Source organism: Bos taurus, chromosome 24 (genome assembly GCF_002263795.3).
Source record: "Bos taurus isolate L1 Dominette 01449 registration number 42190680 breed Hereford chromosome 24, ARS-UCD2.0, whole genome shotgun sequence".
Lineage (NCBI taxonomy): Eukaryota > Metazoa > Chordata > Mammalia > Artiodactyla > Bovidae > Bos > Bos taurus.
Window position 1 is genome coordinate 42,778,070 of NC_037351.1, and position 14,947 is coordinate 42,793,016.

At 54.7% G+C, this 14,947-nt stretch overlaps 2 protein-coding genes across 10 annotated transcripts; both read left to right on the forward strand.

Moving 5' to 3' along the window:
• The first annotated feature begins 473 nt into the window (after positions 1–473).
• On the forward strand, positions 474–14,041 carry CIDEA (cell death inducing DFFA like effector a). Of its 9 annotated transcripts, none has more exons than XM_024984288.2 (6): positions 474–620; positions 6,867–7,011; positions 7,857–8,003; positions 10,294–10,390; positions 10,901–11,082; positions 11,802–12,195. In XM_024984288.2, exons 1-6 carry the CDS (start codon positions 490–492, stop codon positions 11,889–11,891), a joined length of 792 nt encoding a protein of 263 aa, XP_024840056.2. In that variant the 5' UTR covers positions 474–489; the 3' UTR covers positions 11,892–12,195.
• LOC132343779 (uncharacterized) lies at positions 12,603–14,040 on the forward strand. Its single transcript, XM_059881055.1, has 2 exons — positions 12,603–13,333; positions 13,470–14,040. The coding sequence occupies exons 1-2, from the start codon at positions 12,878–12,880 to the stop codon at positions 13,740–13,742; spliced, it is 729 nt and encodes a 242-aa protein (XP_059737038.1). The 5' UTR covers positions 12,603–12,877; the 3' UTR covers positions 13,743–14,040.
• Positions 14,042–14,947: the final 906 nt, after the last annotated feature.

Consider the following 14,947-nt stretch of genomic DNA (forward strand, 5'->3'; position numbering starts at 1 on the left):
AGCAGGGCCCAGTTCTGGTGACACCACCTCCTGGTTCACGGCAGACAGTCCCTTCCCTGTGTCCTCAGAAGGCAGAAGGGGTGAGGGAGCTCTCTTAAAAGGACAGTAACTCCATCCATGGGGTAACTGGCCTCATAACCCCATCACCCACCCCCTACCCAGGCCCACCTTGTAAAGCTAGCACACTGGCCATTAGGAGGTCAGTACATGAGTTGTGAGGGGTATACAACATTCAGGCAACTGGCAGGGGGCGAGGTTCAGATGGGGCTCTGGGCCTGAACCCCCGTCGTCCGCCAAGGCTGGAACCCCGCAGGCCCCGGGGATGCCAGGACTCTGGAAGGAGATTGCTTTTGGCCCCACATTTCCCTCGGTGACACCATGAGCCTCGGGGCAGGACGGGGGAGGAAGAGGAGGAGTAGGAACTCGGGCAGCAGGGCCAGCTGTGCAGGTCACGTGAGTCCGGGGACGGAGGCAGAGGTCAGGCGGCAGATGTCAGGCGACAGCGCTCTGGGAGCCGGCTCCGCGCGGCCCGGCTGGCAGCGCGCCAATGGGGGCCAGTCACCCCGAGTGCAGGCGGCGCTGGACAGTGTCGGCCGGGTTTCTCCTTCCGAAGGGTCAGGGTCAGTGCCCCACCCCCTAACCCACTCTAGAGAGTAGGCTTCGCAATTAAGAGTCGGAACAGCTGACAGCCCGGCCCCTCTGAGGTCTGTCCCCTTCCGGCAGAGCATCGCTTCCCACGTCCCGTGTCCCACATCCTGGGCCGCACCCGCCCCTCCACTGCAGAGGCTGCACTGCCGGCGTGGCAATGTCCCCACTGACCCATCTGACAGGCCGACCGGCGACCCTCGAAGGCCCAGGGAATGGCTGGGCTCCTGGTTGGCGGCGGAACGGCTGTCGGGTACAAAGCTCCGCAGCCCGAGGGGCGTGGACCTGGGCGGGGCGAGCGGTGGCGCTTTAACAGGCCGGAGCGCCGGGAGGCCGGCGGGGAGGGGACTGACCGGACTGAGCCATGGAGACTGCCCGGGACTGCGCCGGAGCCCTGCTCAGGCTAGTGCCACGCTGGTTTAGGGTTAGGGTTTGCGCCCCCAGCGCCTCGCATCCCCATGGCGCTCCCGCCGCCTCGGGGCCCCTCGTCTCCCCGCCCCCCGGGGCCCCCAACGCCCCGTGTCCCCCTGCGTCCCGCGTCCCTCTGCGCGGCCCTGCGCCCCCAGCCCGCGCGCGTCCCCTCCCGCGTCTCCGGCCGCCCCCAGCGCCAGGTGCGGCCCCCAGGTGCGCGGGCTCCGGGAACAGGTGAACGTGGTGAGTGCCCGAGCCGCATCTCTTGCCGCCGCGGGAGCAGACGAAGCGGGACCCAGGAGACTCCCGGCGCGCGCGGGGCCAGGCTGCTCCGGGTCCCCGACCGTGGTGGGAGCCAGGACTAGACGAGGGTCGCCGGTGGGACGGCTTCGGGGTGGCCAGCTCACTCCTCAGGGCCGCGCGGGCTCCGGCACTACCCGATGGCGCTGGCTGAGCTCTCGGGTTTGTACGGCGGAGTTTGAGGGGAAGCAGTGACGCTGCCGCCGAGGCCGGGCAGGGGATGCGGGGCAGTGGTAGAGGTGCCGGCGGACCCGGGGCCTCCTCGCCCGCCTCCCACGCCCAGTGACCGAGGCCCCCATCACTTTTCTTTCTTGGGTTCGTCTTAACGTCCAAAAACCCAACCCACTCCTCCTCTGTAAAATCCTGACGATCCTGGTGGCAGTGACTATAGATTTAAGGGAGGGAAATGGCAACCCACTCCAGTGTTCCTGCCTGGAGAATCCCAGGGACGGAGGAGCCTGGTGGGCTGCCGTCTCTGGGGTCGCACAGAGTCGGACACGACAGAAGTGACTTAGCAGCAGCAGCAGCAGCATGCTTCTCTGAAGATCGTCAAAAGACACGGAGAAGCCATTGAATGCTTTTTTTTTTTTTTAATTTTAAAATTGAAGGATAATTGCTTTACAGAATTTTGTTGCTTTGTGTCAAATATCAACATGAATCAGCCATAGGTGTGCATATAAATACAGGTTTTCCCAGGTGATTGGGGTGGAGGGATTGGGTGGGTGAGGCAGTAGTGTGATCTGTGAGCTTCTGAACCTGGGTTCTTAAACAGGGCTTCCTGCCATACCCAGGGTTAGAGAGCTGCCACAATGGAAGGGGAGCTGTCTGGCTGGGGCTGTCTCTTTAAAATTGGGACCCCAGGAAGGTGAGAAACAGACTTTTTCATGCCTCTTTACTCATGTGGTTTAGACGTAAAGGAAAGGCCCTGGTTTTTTTCCTGGTTTCTTCCTCTTCCTCCAACTCCACTCACAACCCTCCCCCGCCCCCAATCCCACTCCTGGGGTAACAGACACTGACAGTTTGGAGTGCATCCTCCAAACATTTCTCCGAAGGACCTCTCCAAGGTCCTCTGGGCACTGAGCTGGTGGGCCAAGTTGTAAGGACGACAGGAGCATCGGTTCCTGGCTGGTGTGGCCTGGAACAGGAGGACAAGGCAAGACCTGCAAGATTAAGGCTGCCCTTGCCCTTGCACCTGACCCTACAGCATCAATCCCAAACCCAAAACATCTCTGTGAGTAGGAAGGACTTGCTTCTGAAGTCTTGCTTCTGCAGTTACTGTGCAGATGATCTCATGGGGAAGGACTGATCTGCTTAGCCAGCCCTGAGTGCGGGGCTCTGGGCAGAGGACCACCCTGGGGACACACTGTCTCCAGGTCCTGCTTCCATGCTGAGCTCCTCTGATTCACGGGACCCCACCTGCTTCTGCCCACCTGTAACACTTGCTGAAAGGAAAACTTTCATCTTCTGCCTTCCTTAAAGCTATATCTAGGCTGCATGAGACCCCCTGGCAGGCAAGGTGACTGCTGGACTTCTGTTGCCTCTCAGTGGTCCTGGTAGAGTTTTCCTAACTCTGTCTTTTGTTAGTAAGTACCTGCATGTTGCCAAGGCAGGAACCTAATGTTTTTTTTTTTTAACATCGGACACGGGTAAGCAATGATCTTAACCCAGTCATTAGTTTGTTCATTGTCTGTGATCAGGAGGCCTTGGTGGTAATGGAAGCAGCCCAAGGTCTCCTGGCCCAGCTCCGGATGCCCAGGATGTCCATCCCCACAGTGTGTGTTGTCACAGACACAGCCTGCTCTGACTTTGTGTCCTGGCAGCGATAACACACACACTGAGATAGTTACAGAGCTCATCTCCATTGCACTTTGTGCAGAGTAGCTGTTTGGTCCTCTTTCCTTGAACAAAGAACTCTAGGTTTTGAATAGCTGCCCTTTGGGACAAATTTGACCAGTCTTGTAGGAGACACAAGGGAGGAATTGACTTTTCTATGGTTACTGATGCTTACTCCTTTCTGGTCTAAACTCATGTTGCTGCTGCTAAGTCACTTCAGTCATGTCCGACTCTATGCGACCCCAGAGACAGCAGCCCACCTGGCTCCGCTGTCCCCGGGACTCTCCAGGCAAGAACACTGGAGTGGGTTGCCATTTCCTTCTCCAATGCATGAAAGCGAAAAGTGAAAGTGAAGTCACTCAGTCGTGTCCGACTCCTAGCGACCTCATGGACCGCAGCCCACCAGGCTCCTCTGTCCATGGGATTTTCCAAGCAAGAGTACTGGAGTTGGGTGCCATTGCCTTCTCTGAAACTCATGTTAATAACATTCAAAGTGTACAGAGACTTCACGGCCATGTGCTGGATGTGCTTTCTAGCCAAGCATTTTTTTCCCAGAGTCGGGGGGGTGGGGGGTGGGGGTGGCGGGGCTCAAGGCACAGTAGGAATGGCCACAGTCCCGCCAGGGAGCTCCCAGTGGGTCCCCATGTCCCATGTGTTGCTTGTCACTGGCCAGGCATCACTGGAGGGCAGGAAGCCTCTTTGGGGCCAACACTGCTCTGCTTCCTGCCACAGTGAGATCCCCCCACCCCAAAACACTGTCCCTCACCTGCTGTCCCTGCAGTTCTTGGAGGCCCCGCCAGGCCTGATGGATGCTTTCCAAGGCCTGTCCCTTCTCTGCCATCCCACAGCTGGGGTCGCACTTTCCTTCCATCACTGTCCTGTCACCTGACTGTGGGCACAGGATCTGTCTGAGCTTTATCACTTCCCGTGGACCCTCCTTGTCCACCCGACAACCTGTTCCTGGGCCCCCTGCTCTCCCCCACCACTTCTAGAATAAACACCAGATCAGAGGGCAGCCTAGAAAGACGCCATCTTATGACCTGGAGGCCCAGCTTTGCTCCACTGCAGTGGAGTTCACATCCATGGTCAGCCAGTGTCCGTTGCTCTATTTCCCACCTGTGTGTGTTACGGTCTCCTCTGTCCCTCCAGAAAAAGGTAGACTTCCCTGTCCCTTCAGTTCTGGGACCTGTGCCCCTCCACGGTTTTCAAGAATCTTCCATGAAGTCTGACTTCTCTTATCTTGATTTCCCTGAAACAATATTATTTCCTTGAAGAACCTGTTTCTTTGTTTTCCCGTGTCCTGAGCCTTTCCCCTTTCTGTTTCATGTGATTACCTGCACCTTCCTGGGGATGAGAGGGTGGCCAACATGACGTGTCATCAGAAGCTGGACTCTAAGACCTCTCAATGCTTCTGGGACAATGTCGCTGTAGGAGGTTGGGGGGGCAGGGCGGGGCTGTTTGGCCAGTGACACAAATGATCCCACCAAGAGGACCAGACTGAGTTGGATTAATGTGTTGCTTTGTTCATGTGGCTGGTTGAGCCCGCTGTGCACTTAGCTGGGGCAGAGTAAGCACCTGGTGTTGGTTGAGCCTGTTAGGTGTACCTAAGCCTTTTCTCAACACTGACCCAGTTCTTGGTTGGGAAATTTAAGGATTAAGGACAGCAACAACTGGACTTCCTCCTTTATCACAACTGGCGATCTCAGAGCAGTGAGGAGGGAGGCCAGTGCTTATCTGGTCAGTAGTTAAAAGACAATGTGGGCTTTGTGATGGCGGAGCGAGGTCAGAGGATCACTGGTGCTCATAGAGGTGCAAGCGTCTGCAGAGATGAGATTTGGGCCCTAACTGGGTCAGAGCTGTCAGGCCCACAGTGTGCACTGATCCCCCGGGGCCGGGTTCTGAGACGTGAACTTTGTCCTGCTATTTCTCTGGTTGAGCCTGAGCCTTCCAGTTCTCAGGAACAAAGGAATGGGTTTGGGCTCTTCTGCACTAGAGGAGGGTTTCACCAGGGGGCGGGAGGGTGGGAAGGGCATTCCCCCCACCCTGACCCTGGTGACCCTTCCCTCTGCCCTGAGCACCACCCCCCACACTCAGCTGAGATGTGAGCTTGTGTCCTGATCAGGCAGTGAACCTGTTCCTTTCTTTACTCCTTACAGCGAGCTGGTTTTCCATTAGGTTGAGAACAGAGCTGGATTCCAGCTGTAAAGCATCATGGGGTTTACTCTCATTGCCCTGTTTACCAGGTTCCCCAGGAGGAAGAGCACCAAGCAACTTCCGTGCAGCATCACCCTGGCAGACGTGAGCCCTTGGTTGTCGAGTTGTGTAACTGAGGAGCCTGTGTAATTCCCCGGAACGGGGGCAGAGGTCCAGAAGCCATGTACCAGGCCCTCCACTGGGTTGGCTCGGGCCTGGACTCCCTCACTGGGCCGGCCTTGGTCTGGAGGAGAGCTGCGGAGGGACTAGTGACCAGGCCCAGTCTCCTTGCAGCTGTTGTGCTGGACACAGGCTGGGTGGTGACCCTGGAGAGGAGCCAGGGCTGTCCTCCTGGCAGGCAGCTCTCCCTCACCAGCTCGAATTGATGTTTATTGCTTAAGATGAAGTTCAGAAAGATTCTTTATTAACTGGATGACCTTGAGAAATCACTCTGAGCCTTGACTTTCTTACCTGAGAAATGGGGTAATACTTTCCTTGTAAGGTTATAATGAAATTAGTAGATATATTTTAAAAGCCAGCATGCTGCTGGCTATGGCAGGTACTTAGGTGCCTTCAGTCACAAGGCACAAGCCTGATGCTGGCCAAATAAGCTTCAGACCAAATCCTTGCTGGCAGTCTAGGTAAAGAGGCTGTGGCACAGGTTCCGGCATGTCAGGGGAGGGGAGGGGCTTCCCACACAGCACCAGGCATTTCTAAGACGCCAGTGGGGTGCCCGAGGATTCAGCTCAGTCTCGACCCCATCTACCCAGAGACAGTGTCTGATCCCACAGGGTATGGGCTCAGCCCCACAAGACTGCCCCCTGCCTGCACTGTAGATGCCAGTCACAAGTCCAGATTGTCACCTTTGTCTGTAAGGAAAGTCCAATCTAGCTGGAGATATAAAATATAGATAGATAAATGACTGACATATGCAGAGGTGTGTATGAAAGTGAAAAGTGTCCATTGCTCAGTCATATCCCACTCAGTGTGACTCCATAGACTGTAGCATACCAGGCTTCTCTGTCCATGGAATTTTCCAGGCAAGAATACTGGCTGGGTAGCCATTTCTTCCTTAGTCTTACTGTACAAATCTATAACTCTGTGTGTGCCTGATTCTTTAAGTCTGTTCAGCTGTTCCATGGCCTCAAGAAATCATTTACTTAGGCTTTTCAACTCTAAAGCCAACGTTTGCAGAATATTATCCTTATTTCTCCTTTGAGTTTGGTGCCTTCACCTCTCCTCCTCAGTTCCACGAGGGCTTTGAATGTTCTGGTAAAACAGGTGTGATGATACTGTGTTTGTTAATTTTACATATTTGTTTGTTTCTTGGGTATCAGGTACACAATTTTTAATCATCCCCAACCATTGACTTCCTTTCTTTAGGTGCAAATATTAACCTTGTCTTATTTCCATGTACTTTAAACCTCTCGTTAAAGACTCTTTAAACTAACCTCAGTTGGCTTTCACTTGACCCTTCTTTCTAGGCCCCTGACGTTTATGGGGTCGCAGACAAAGAAGGTGCTGTTCACACCCTTCATGCATCCCGCTCGCCCCTTCCGTGTCTCCAACCATGACCGGAGCAGCCGCCGAGGGGTGATGGCCAGTAGCCTACAGGAGCTTCTCAGCAAGGTACCCCCATCAGCCACGAGGGCCCCCAACTCACAGGGTCTCAGGGACAAATAAGTGCAAGACAGGGAGCTTGGGGGAGCCTGCTGGGGTTAAAGGGAACATTGCTGTGTCCCTGTCCCATACAGGACTTAGGTACAGAGATGAGAGCCCTCAAAATAGCCATTAATTGGGAATTCCTTGGTGGTCCAGTGGGTAGGACTCTGAACTTTCACTGCTGTGGGCCAGGGTTTGATCCCTGGTCAGGAAACTAAGCCCTGTGGTATGGTCAAAAATAAAAATAAAATAAAAATAAATTTTAAAAAATAAGAAGGAAACAACCATCATTTGATAATGTGGCTTTAGTTTCTTGACAAGGGAGAATATAGGAGGCACAACTTTAGAAATCTGGTTTTGGTTATAGAGGCCAGGGACCAATTGTTCTTAATCTAAAACAGTGTCCTCAATCACAAAATAAGGAAGAATCATAGACTTTCACCAGAGACAGGACCTGAGCATCCAACACGCTGTCTCTGAAGAAAGAGAGACACGGCTCTCTAAGCATCATGGACACGGGGTCGTTGTTTTTATTTGTCCAAATAAGCAAGACATTTTAGAAACTGAATATTGTCCACTGTAATTCCTTACCTCACGATGTTGAAACCTCTGAAGAAGTTAGGTCCATTCAACTTTTCAACTTCTCTTTTCCAAGCAAAGTCTGAGTTATAGACACCAGCCAAGGTACATCTTTACCATTTAGATCCTTAAAGTCAGCCAACACTTTGGGGACCATGACTTAATGGATGCCACTGATGGGTCCAAATAGAGTCACTTCAACTGGTGACGCTGGTGTGTTCTGTCTGACCTAGACCTTGGATGCACTGGTGGTCGCCAGCCAACTGGTCACCTTGGTGCTGGAGGAGGATGGCACTGTGGTGGACACAGAGGAGTTCTTCCAGACCCTGGGGGACAACACACACCTCATGGTCCTGGAGCAGGGGCAGAAATGGACACCGGTAAGTGTGTTATCTGGGCGGCAGCTGGGCAGGCTGCTCACCTGGGTAAGTGCGGTCCCCACTTGGAGTTGACTGGCTCACTTTCTGAATAATTCCTCTGTGTTCACCCGGTAACTGGATCTGCTGCCCTCCAGGGATGCTTCTAAGTGTTTCTAGGAAATGTGGCATCTTTGCAAACCTGGACTGTGTGATTTAGAGCCAGTAATTCTGAGGGTCAGGCTTCAGCCAGTGAGGAGCTGCAGACCCTGTTAGGGCGTGTAGATCTGACCTGGATCTCAGGAGGCAGTGAGATGATGAAATTAGGGAGGTATGTGAGGGTGTGACATAGTGTGACACAGTGAGTTAGATAAGCAAAGAAGTGGCATAAAGGGTTTTATTTCTGAGAAAACTATAGATTATAAATCTTGAAAAACATTCCCACCATAAAACATCTAAACATGTAAAGCATAAATATTCAAACATCTTTTTGTATGCCTAACTGACCTTCCCTGGTGGCTTAGATGGTGAAGAACCTGCCTGCAATGTGGGAGATCTGTTTTTGATCTGTGAGTCAGGAAGATCCCCTAGAAAAGGGAATGGCAACCCACTCCAGTGTTCTTGCCTGGAGAATCCCATGGACAGAGGAGCCTGGTGGGCTATAGTCTATGAGTCGGACATGACTGAGCAACTAACACAACTGACCTTCAACAAGGGGAAATCCTCAGAGGTCAACATTCTATGGGAACCAGAATCCAGAGGCATAAGCAGGTACCGAAGTTGGTATCTCCCCTCTGGGCAGCCAGTGACCCCAGCGCTGCTGGAGGCTGGGCAGATGGCCACCCACCGCTCTCTCCCGAGCATTTGGCCTCAAGCTTCCCCCTGAGTCTTTAGAGTCTGCTCAGTTTGAGACCACCCAAGCTGAGTGTAGTTTACAGAAATCAGGGACAGAGATTATTCACTGATGCTCATGACCTAGCTGGTTCCTCCCTCCAGCCCCCATGACCCATATCCTCATGCCCAGAACCCAGGAACTTGTCACTTTACATGGCAAAGGGGAGTTGGTGGGTGTGATTGACTTAAGTATCTTCACAGGAGTGATGACCCTGGATTACCTGGTTGGGTGGTCATCACAGGTCCTTGTAAGAGGGACATAGGAGGGCCAGTGAGGGCGGAAGCAGGGAGCAGTGACAGGAGGATGGGCCAGGGGCTGAAGGACACGGGTGGCTCTGTCCTGCCCAAGCAGGACAGCCCATAGTTCATTCAGCACCCCTGACCCCCAGAACTGTCAGAGCATCAGTCTATATCCTCACTCAGCTTGTGGCCATTGGTCCTAGAAGCCCCAGGACACTAATTCAGAGGGGAAGGGTCTTTTCTGTTTGTTCTGTGAGATGCTCTTCTACTTAGTGGGGGAGTCGGTTGCCACATAACAGGTTGAAGCCCCCAAGTGGTGGGCACGGCAGTGGGCACTGAGCTGCAAGTCAAGGTGGTGACAGGAGGCAGTGGACAAGAGTGGCACCAAAGTGATGGTTCTTGGGGGCGGGATGTTTCTCCATCTGGTAACAGTCTGGTTGATGTGAGTCTTACACGGGATCCTACATGTCTGGACTGCCTTCCTTCTGAGGTCAGAGGTCCTGTCCCACTTGAAGGAGTTTCTCAGTGAGGCCACTTGGATTTGACTTGGACAGAACTTCCCAGAAGTATCCACCAGGGGGCTCCCTTCTCAGTCCAAAGCTTTGGTGCCTGTCAATCCCCCTGAGGCATCTTGGGGGTGGGGTGGGGGGGATGATGAAACTCTTCCCCCCCAACCACCCACCCCACCTCACCCCACTGCCGCCATGGTTAGACTCCGAGTTTGGGGAGGCATCTTGATTCTGACTCAAGACCGAGGATGCTGGCAGAGATCAAAACTTTCATGCTTCAGAGAGGAGCTGTGTCCAGAACCCCCTGCCTTGAGTCAATTTTTAATAACGTTTCCTAAACAATAGATGCACCTCTTCCGAGGCAGCAGGACCTCATGTGTATTAGTTCCTAAGCTGGGACCATTATGTGTCCAAGTTGAGGGGTGGGGAGAGAAGAGAGGCGCCAGCAAGAAGGATTTAGGTGCTTTTAGAGGGGTTTACAGTTTAACTTTAAATTTAGACTTTTGTCAGTGAATTTAACACTCAGAGCCCCAACTACCCCCAGGTCCCAAGGTTTATGAAAGTCGTTCCTCTATTTGAATCCTGTGCACTGCAGGACCGTGTGTGCAGCAAACCCACCAGAGGTGTGCCTGGGACATGGCCCTGGGACAGTTCTCTGTTTTTTCTCAAAGCTTCTGCAGGAAGACCATGTGAAAATGCTGTTTATAAACCTGGGATTTCAGAGGTCTCTGACATCTCCCAACCCCAAGGGTCTCAAGAGAACTGAGAGTGAGTCTGCTAAGTGTCCCCAAGAGGTCAGCCTTCCTCCAGGGCAGGAAGTAGAAATCAGGGGACGGCCCTCACACCAGCCCTGGTTGGCCATAGGATTCTGGCATTTTCCGTGGCCACCTCTCATATGGTGGAATAGTATGCCTGTTGGTCAAATGTACTGTGACACTGTCATGGGCCCATCCACATCACCAGGCAGCCGCAGTGGCCTTGGGGGACCAGGGTGAGTGCGTGTCCACCACAGATCACTGGCACAACTGTCCACTGAGCCCTGGACCCTGAGGCCACACCACACTCACCCCCAGTCCCTGAAGAGAGCTGCTGGAGGAGGTGACTTCTTATGGGTTTGGACCCTGTGGCCGCAGAAGCACCCTGACTGGCTGAAAACATTCCTCAAATAGTTAGCAGCTTATTCATGCTCAGATTTTAAGCAGACAGGAAAACCCAGCACTGCAGGCCCTGCAGGTGGCAGCTGGGATGCACTGCAGCTTCTGCCCTCCCCACCCTTAGGCTGGCCACCAAACCCCAGCCCGCCGGCCGCCTCAGAGACGGGGCATCGCGAAAGTCACCTTCGACTTGTACAAGCTGAGCCCCAAGGATGTCATTGGCTGCCTCAACGTGAAGGCCACCATGTACGAGATGTATTCTGTGTCCTACGACATCCACTGCACAGGGTTCAAGGCCATGCTCAGGTAACGCACCCGGGAAGGCAGGGTCTGGACACAGCTACTGCCCTTCCTCAGCCCCTTGAGCCCTGGCCCGACTGGCACTCGTGTCGTCGTAAAAACTTGTCACACCACAGACTTATTCAGAAAACTGAGACTTGAAAACTAAAATATATAGTTTTCTCCAAAGACCGTTAAGTCCAAAATGGAACAAAAACCCTATATAAGAAATAGAAGAACCAAATTCCATTTAAAAACTAGGGTCATGCATTTAAAACCTTATTTCTCAGCAACGAGGGCTAAATCCAGACCTAAGGAAATTCTGACCTGGTTGTGCTGTGCGTGCTAAGTCATTTCAGTCGTGTCTGAATCTTTGTGACCCCATGGACTGTAGCCCACCAGGTTCCTCTGTCCATGGGATTCTCCAAGCAAGAATACCAGAGTGGGTTACCATGCCCTTCTCCAGGGGATCTTCCCAATCCAGGGATCAAACCCAGTTCTCATGCATTGCAGGCCGATTCTTTACCGCCTGAGCCACCAGGGAAGCCCAAGAATGCTGGAGTGGATAGCCTGTTCCTTCTCCAGGGGATCTTCCTGATCCAGAGATTGAACCCAAGTCTCTTGTGGCTCCTGCAATGCAGGCAGAGTCTTTACTGCTGAGCGCTCCTTGTTGTACAGAGTAGCCCCCAAACCTCGATGAGGACTTACATACATGGTTCTGTTACCACTGACTCCCTCTCTTGCAGGAGCCTGCTGCGATTCCTCTCTCACGCTGCCCAGGTGACTGGCCAGTGTCTTATCCACATGGGCACCTACATGCTCCGAGTGCTGGCTGAAACAGAGGAGCAGGCGGTGCCTGGCTCGCGCCCTTGGAGAGGGATCAAGAGAGGGTAGGGGGCACACCTGGGAGGTCAGCCAGCTTTGACCCAGCCGGTCCCTCTAGGGGATGAATTTGGAAAATGCTGTGTTCCCACTACGTATCACCTGCTCAGGAAAGAAAACGGGCCTGAGCGACTATCAGGGACTGCGCGGGGGTCCCTGGGGTGGTGGTCCCTTCGGTGGGGGCTAGGATGGCAGGATCCAGGGGCTGCACAGTGCCTTCCGCTCCACAATAAACCCATCAGGAAAGCTGCTATAATACACGTACTTCTTAGTCTCCTTCATCTCAGGAAGTTTCACAGACGCTGAATCAACCAGAAACTCTCCGCTAACAAAGGCAATCGCTCTTAAGTCTCTATCAGGAGCCGGTGCCGCGGGAACAGTAGGGTCAGAGATTACAACCGGGCTCCTAATGAGCCCAGAGACCGGAAAGCCTGCGGGCCTCAGTCTTCGGAGAATAGGCTGCTCTGCCAGCCTTTCCTAAACACGAAGCTGCTGGAAATGAATCCTGATCAGGGTGGGCATGGCCGAGTCAGGCGAGGCCCCAGGCCCCATCACGTGGTTTGGGAGGGGGCAGTGCGGCTCCCGGGAGAAATGGGGTGGGGGGGCTGCTGGACCAGGGGATCCGCACGTGCCAGGTGCCTTCATTCTGTGGTTTTCCTCCTGAGAACCGCTGTCGCGGAGGCCTGGACCCCTCCTGTCTGAAGGCTCAAGACAGTGGGAGACCCACGGCTCGTCCCAGAACCTCAGAGCCGCTTGCAGTCAAACCCCTAGGCCGGGACTCGTGCCCTGCCCCATCCTCCCATCGCATCCCGGAGCCCCTCCGTCCCCTGCTCCCCGTCCACCGGACCTGACTCCCACCCTTTCTCCACTTCACACGCGGAGCAGCGGGGCCGGCAGCAGGACCTCAGGCCGGGGTGGGGCGGGATGGGGGGAGGGGTCGATGGGGGAAGGGGCAGAGGTAAAGGAATTGCCGCCTTATTTCTGGAAGCACAGCCTCTTTTTTCAAACTCAGCCAAAAAAAAAAAGACTCAGGCATTTCAGGGTCCCGTCCTTCTCGCTGATAGGGGAGACGCCACCCCGTCCGCGGGCTCGCCGCGCGCTTCCCTTACAAGGAGCGCGGCTGGAAGCCCTTCCCCACGGTCCGGGCGGACGGAAGGGGCGTCCCCAGGCCTCCTGGGGCGAGACGGCTCCTGGCTCCCAACACCTCCGCCAGGGGCCGCTGCTGCCTCCGCGGGTGAGACGGCGTCACTTCCCGGGGATTCGGCCTCCAGGAAAGGGACGGCCTCACTTCCAAAAAAGGAATTTTCACTCAGCGCCCGGTTCCTTGACTCAGCCGCCGCCTGACTCAGCGCCCTTTCCTCTCCACATCCAGGGCTCCCGGGCTGTTCTAGGAGAGGTGTGTGTGGGGGTGGGGTGGGGCGTGCTCTACCCCCAGCCCAACCCACCCCGCGCCCAGACCGGCCTCAGGGCTGCAGAGGTGGAAGGGGCCGGACACCACGTCGCCCTAAGCGGTCCTCTCGACACTCTTGCAGCATCCTCAGGACAGTCGCGGGCAGGGCCGGGTCCCAGCTGTCCGGCTGTCATCACCTGCCGTGGGATTCCTTGGGCTGCTGCTGCCCGCCAGGCCTGGCCCAGGATGCAGATGGTCGCATAAAAATAGTCAGGGGCCTGGAGGTACCACTGCCGGCTGTTCTGTTGAGCGGAAGCCAGATGAGAGGGTGGGGAGCGCGGCCTGGGGCGGCTGCATCAGAAGTGGGCGGTGGGGGTGGGGTGTTCACCCGATTGGAAAGCCTTGCGACCCCTAGCCCTCCGGGGAAGGAGCATCTCACCGGACGGTTCTCCTGTTCATCACTTTCCAATCAACCCCACTGCACCTGAAACGGGTCATGTCAGCAGAGCTGCGGGTGCTGGCCCACGACCAGGGTCAGGAAGCCAGGGTCCAGGCAGCGGTTGCCAGTCAGTGAAGCCAGGGGAAGATGTTCGACCGGCAGCGGTTGTACCTGGGGCAACACAGCTGGGAACTAGGAGAGGGTAGGCTTCGTGTTCAGTATTCTAATCCCAGTAAAATGAACTTAAAAAATAAAACAAGCTGGAGTCAAACGTGTGGCTGAGGACGGGTTACTTGATTTCCTCACCTGTGGAAGAGTGGATGCACCTGCCTGGACAGGATGGTGGGTGAACTTGTCAGCCCCTCCCAGGACTGGGACAATGGGCACAGACCTCTGTCTCTCCCTGGAGTGGATGAGTGGGCCAGGGAGCAGGTGTCTGGGGTGGGGGTGGGGGGCACACACACGTTTAGCAGGGAAGGGCCACAGCGTGGGGTGAGCTGCTGGGGTGGGTGGGAAGGGATGCTTTCTGAATCTGGGGCCAGCGGGCCTGTGGGCGTGGCTGCCACTGCATTCCTGAGGACAGCTGGGACAGCTGAGGGGGGAGGGGGGAGCCGACAGGACTGCGTCTGGCTTTCCAAATAGAAGGGTTTTCCTCTTGGGGAAGAAGTAATAAGAATTCACATGGCTTTGCATTGGTCTCTGTCCTGCCAAGCCGGTCAGCAGAGAAAGCTGCTCACCCCTGAGCAGCGGAGGAGGAAAGGCAGGCCAGAACCTCCCCACATGCCCTCTGTGCCCACCACCCCTGCAGAGAGCAGTCAGGATTAGCTGCAAACCAGCCTGAGTGGTGGGAAAGGAATTCCGACAAATAATCTGGTGCATCAGAATCAGTTGTGACGTGGTTATGACTCTTTTCAAAGCACCTCCTAAATTTATATTTAACTCGAAGAAAATCGGTGGTGGAAACCTCTTTGCTTAGGGAGATGTTATTCTTCATTTCCCATCGTAATATTCTGGGTCCCCTCTTTCAGAAAAGGAAAGTCCCTTGAGGCTGTGAAATCTGTGTCTGTCTTTTCTTCCTTCACTTACTACTACTCAGTTAAGTCATGTGCTGAGTATGACTACAGGCAGGAAGTCTAGTCTCCAACTGAGGAGTTTACAACCCAACCCAGGAGGTGAGCCTT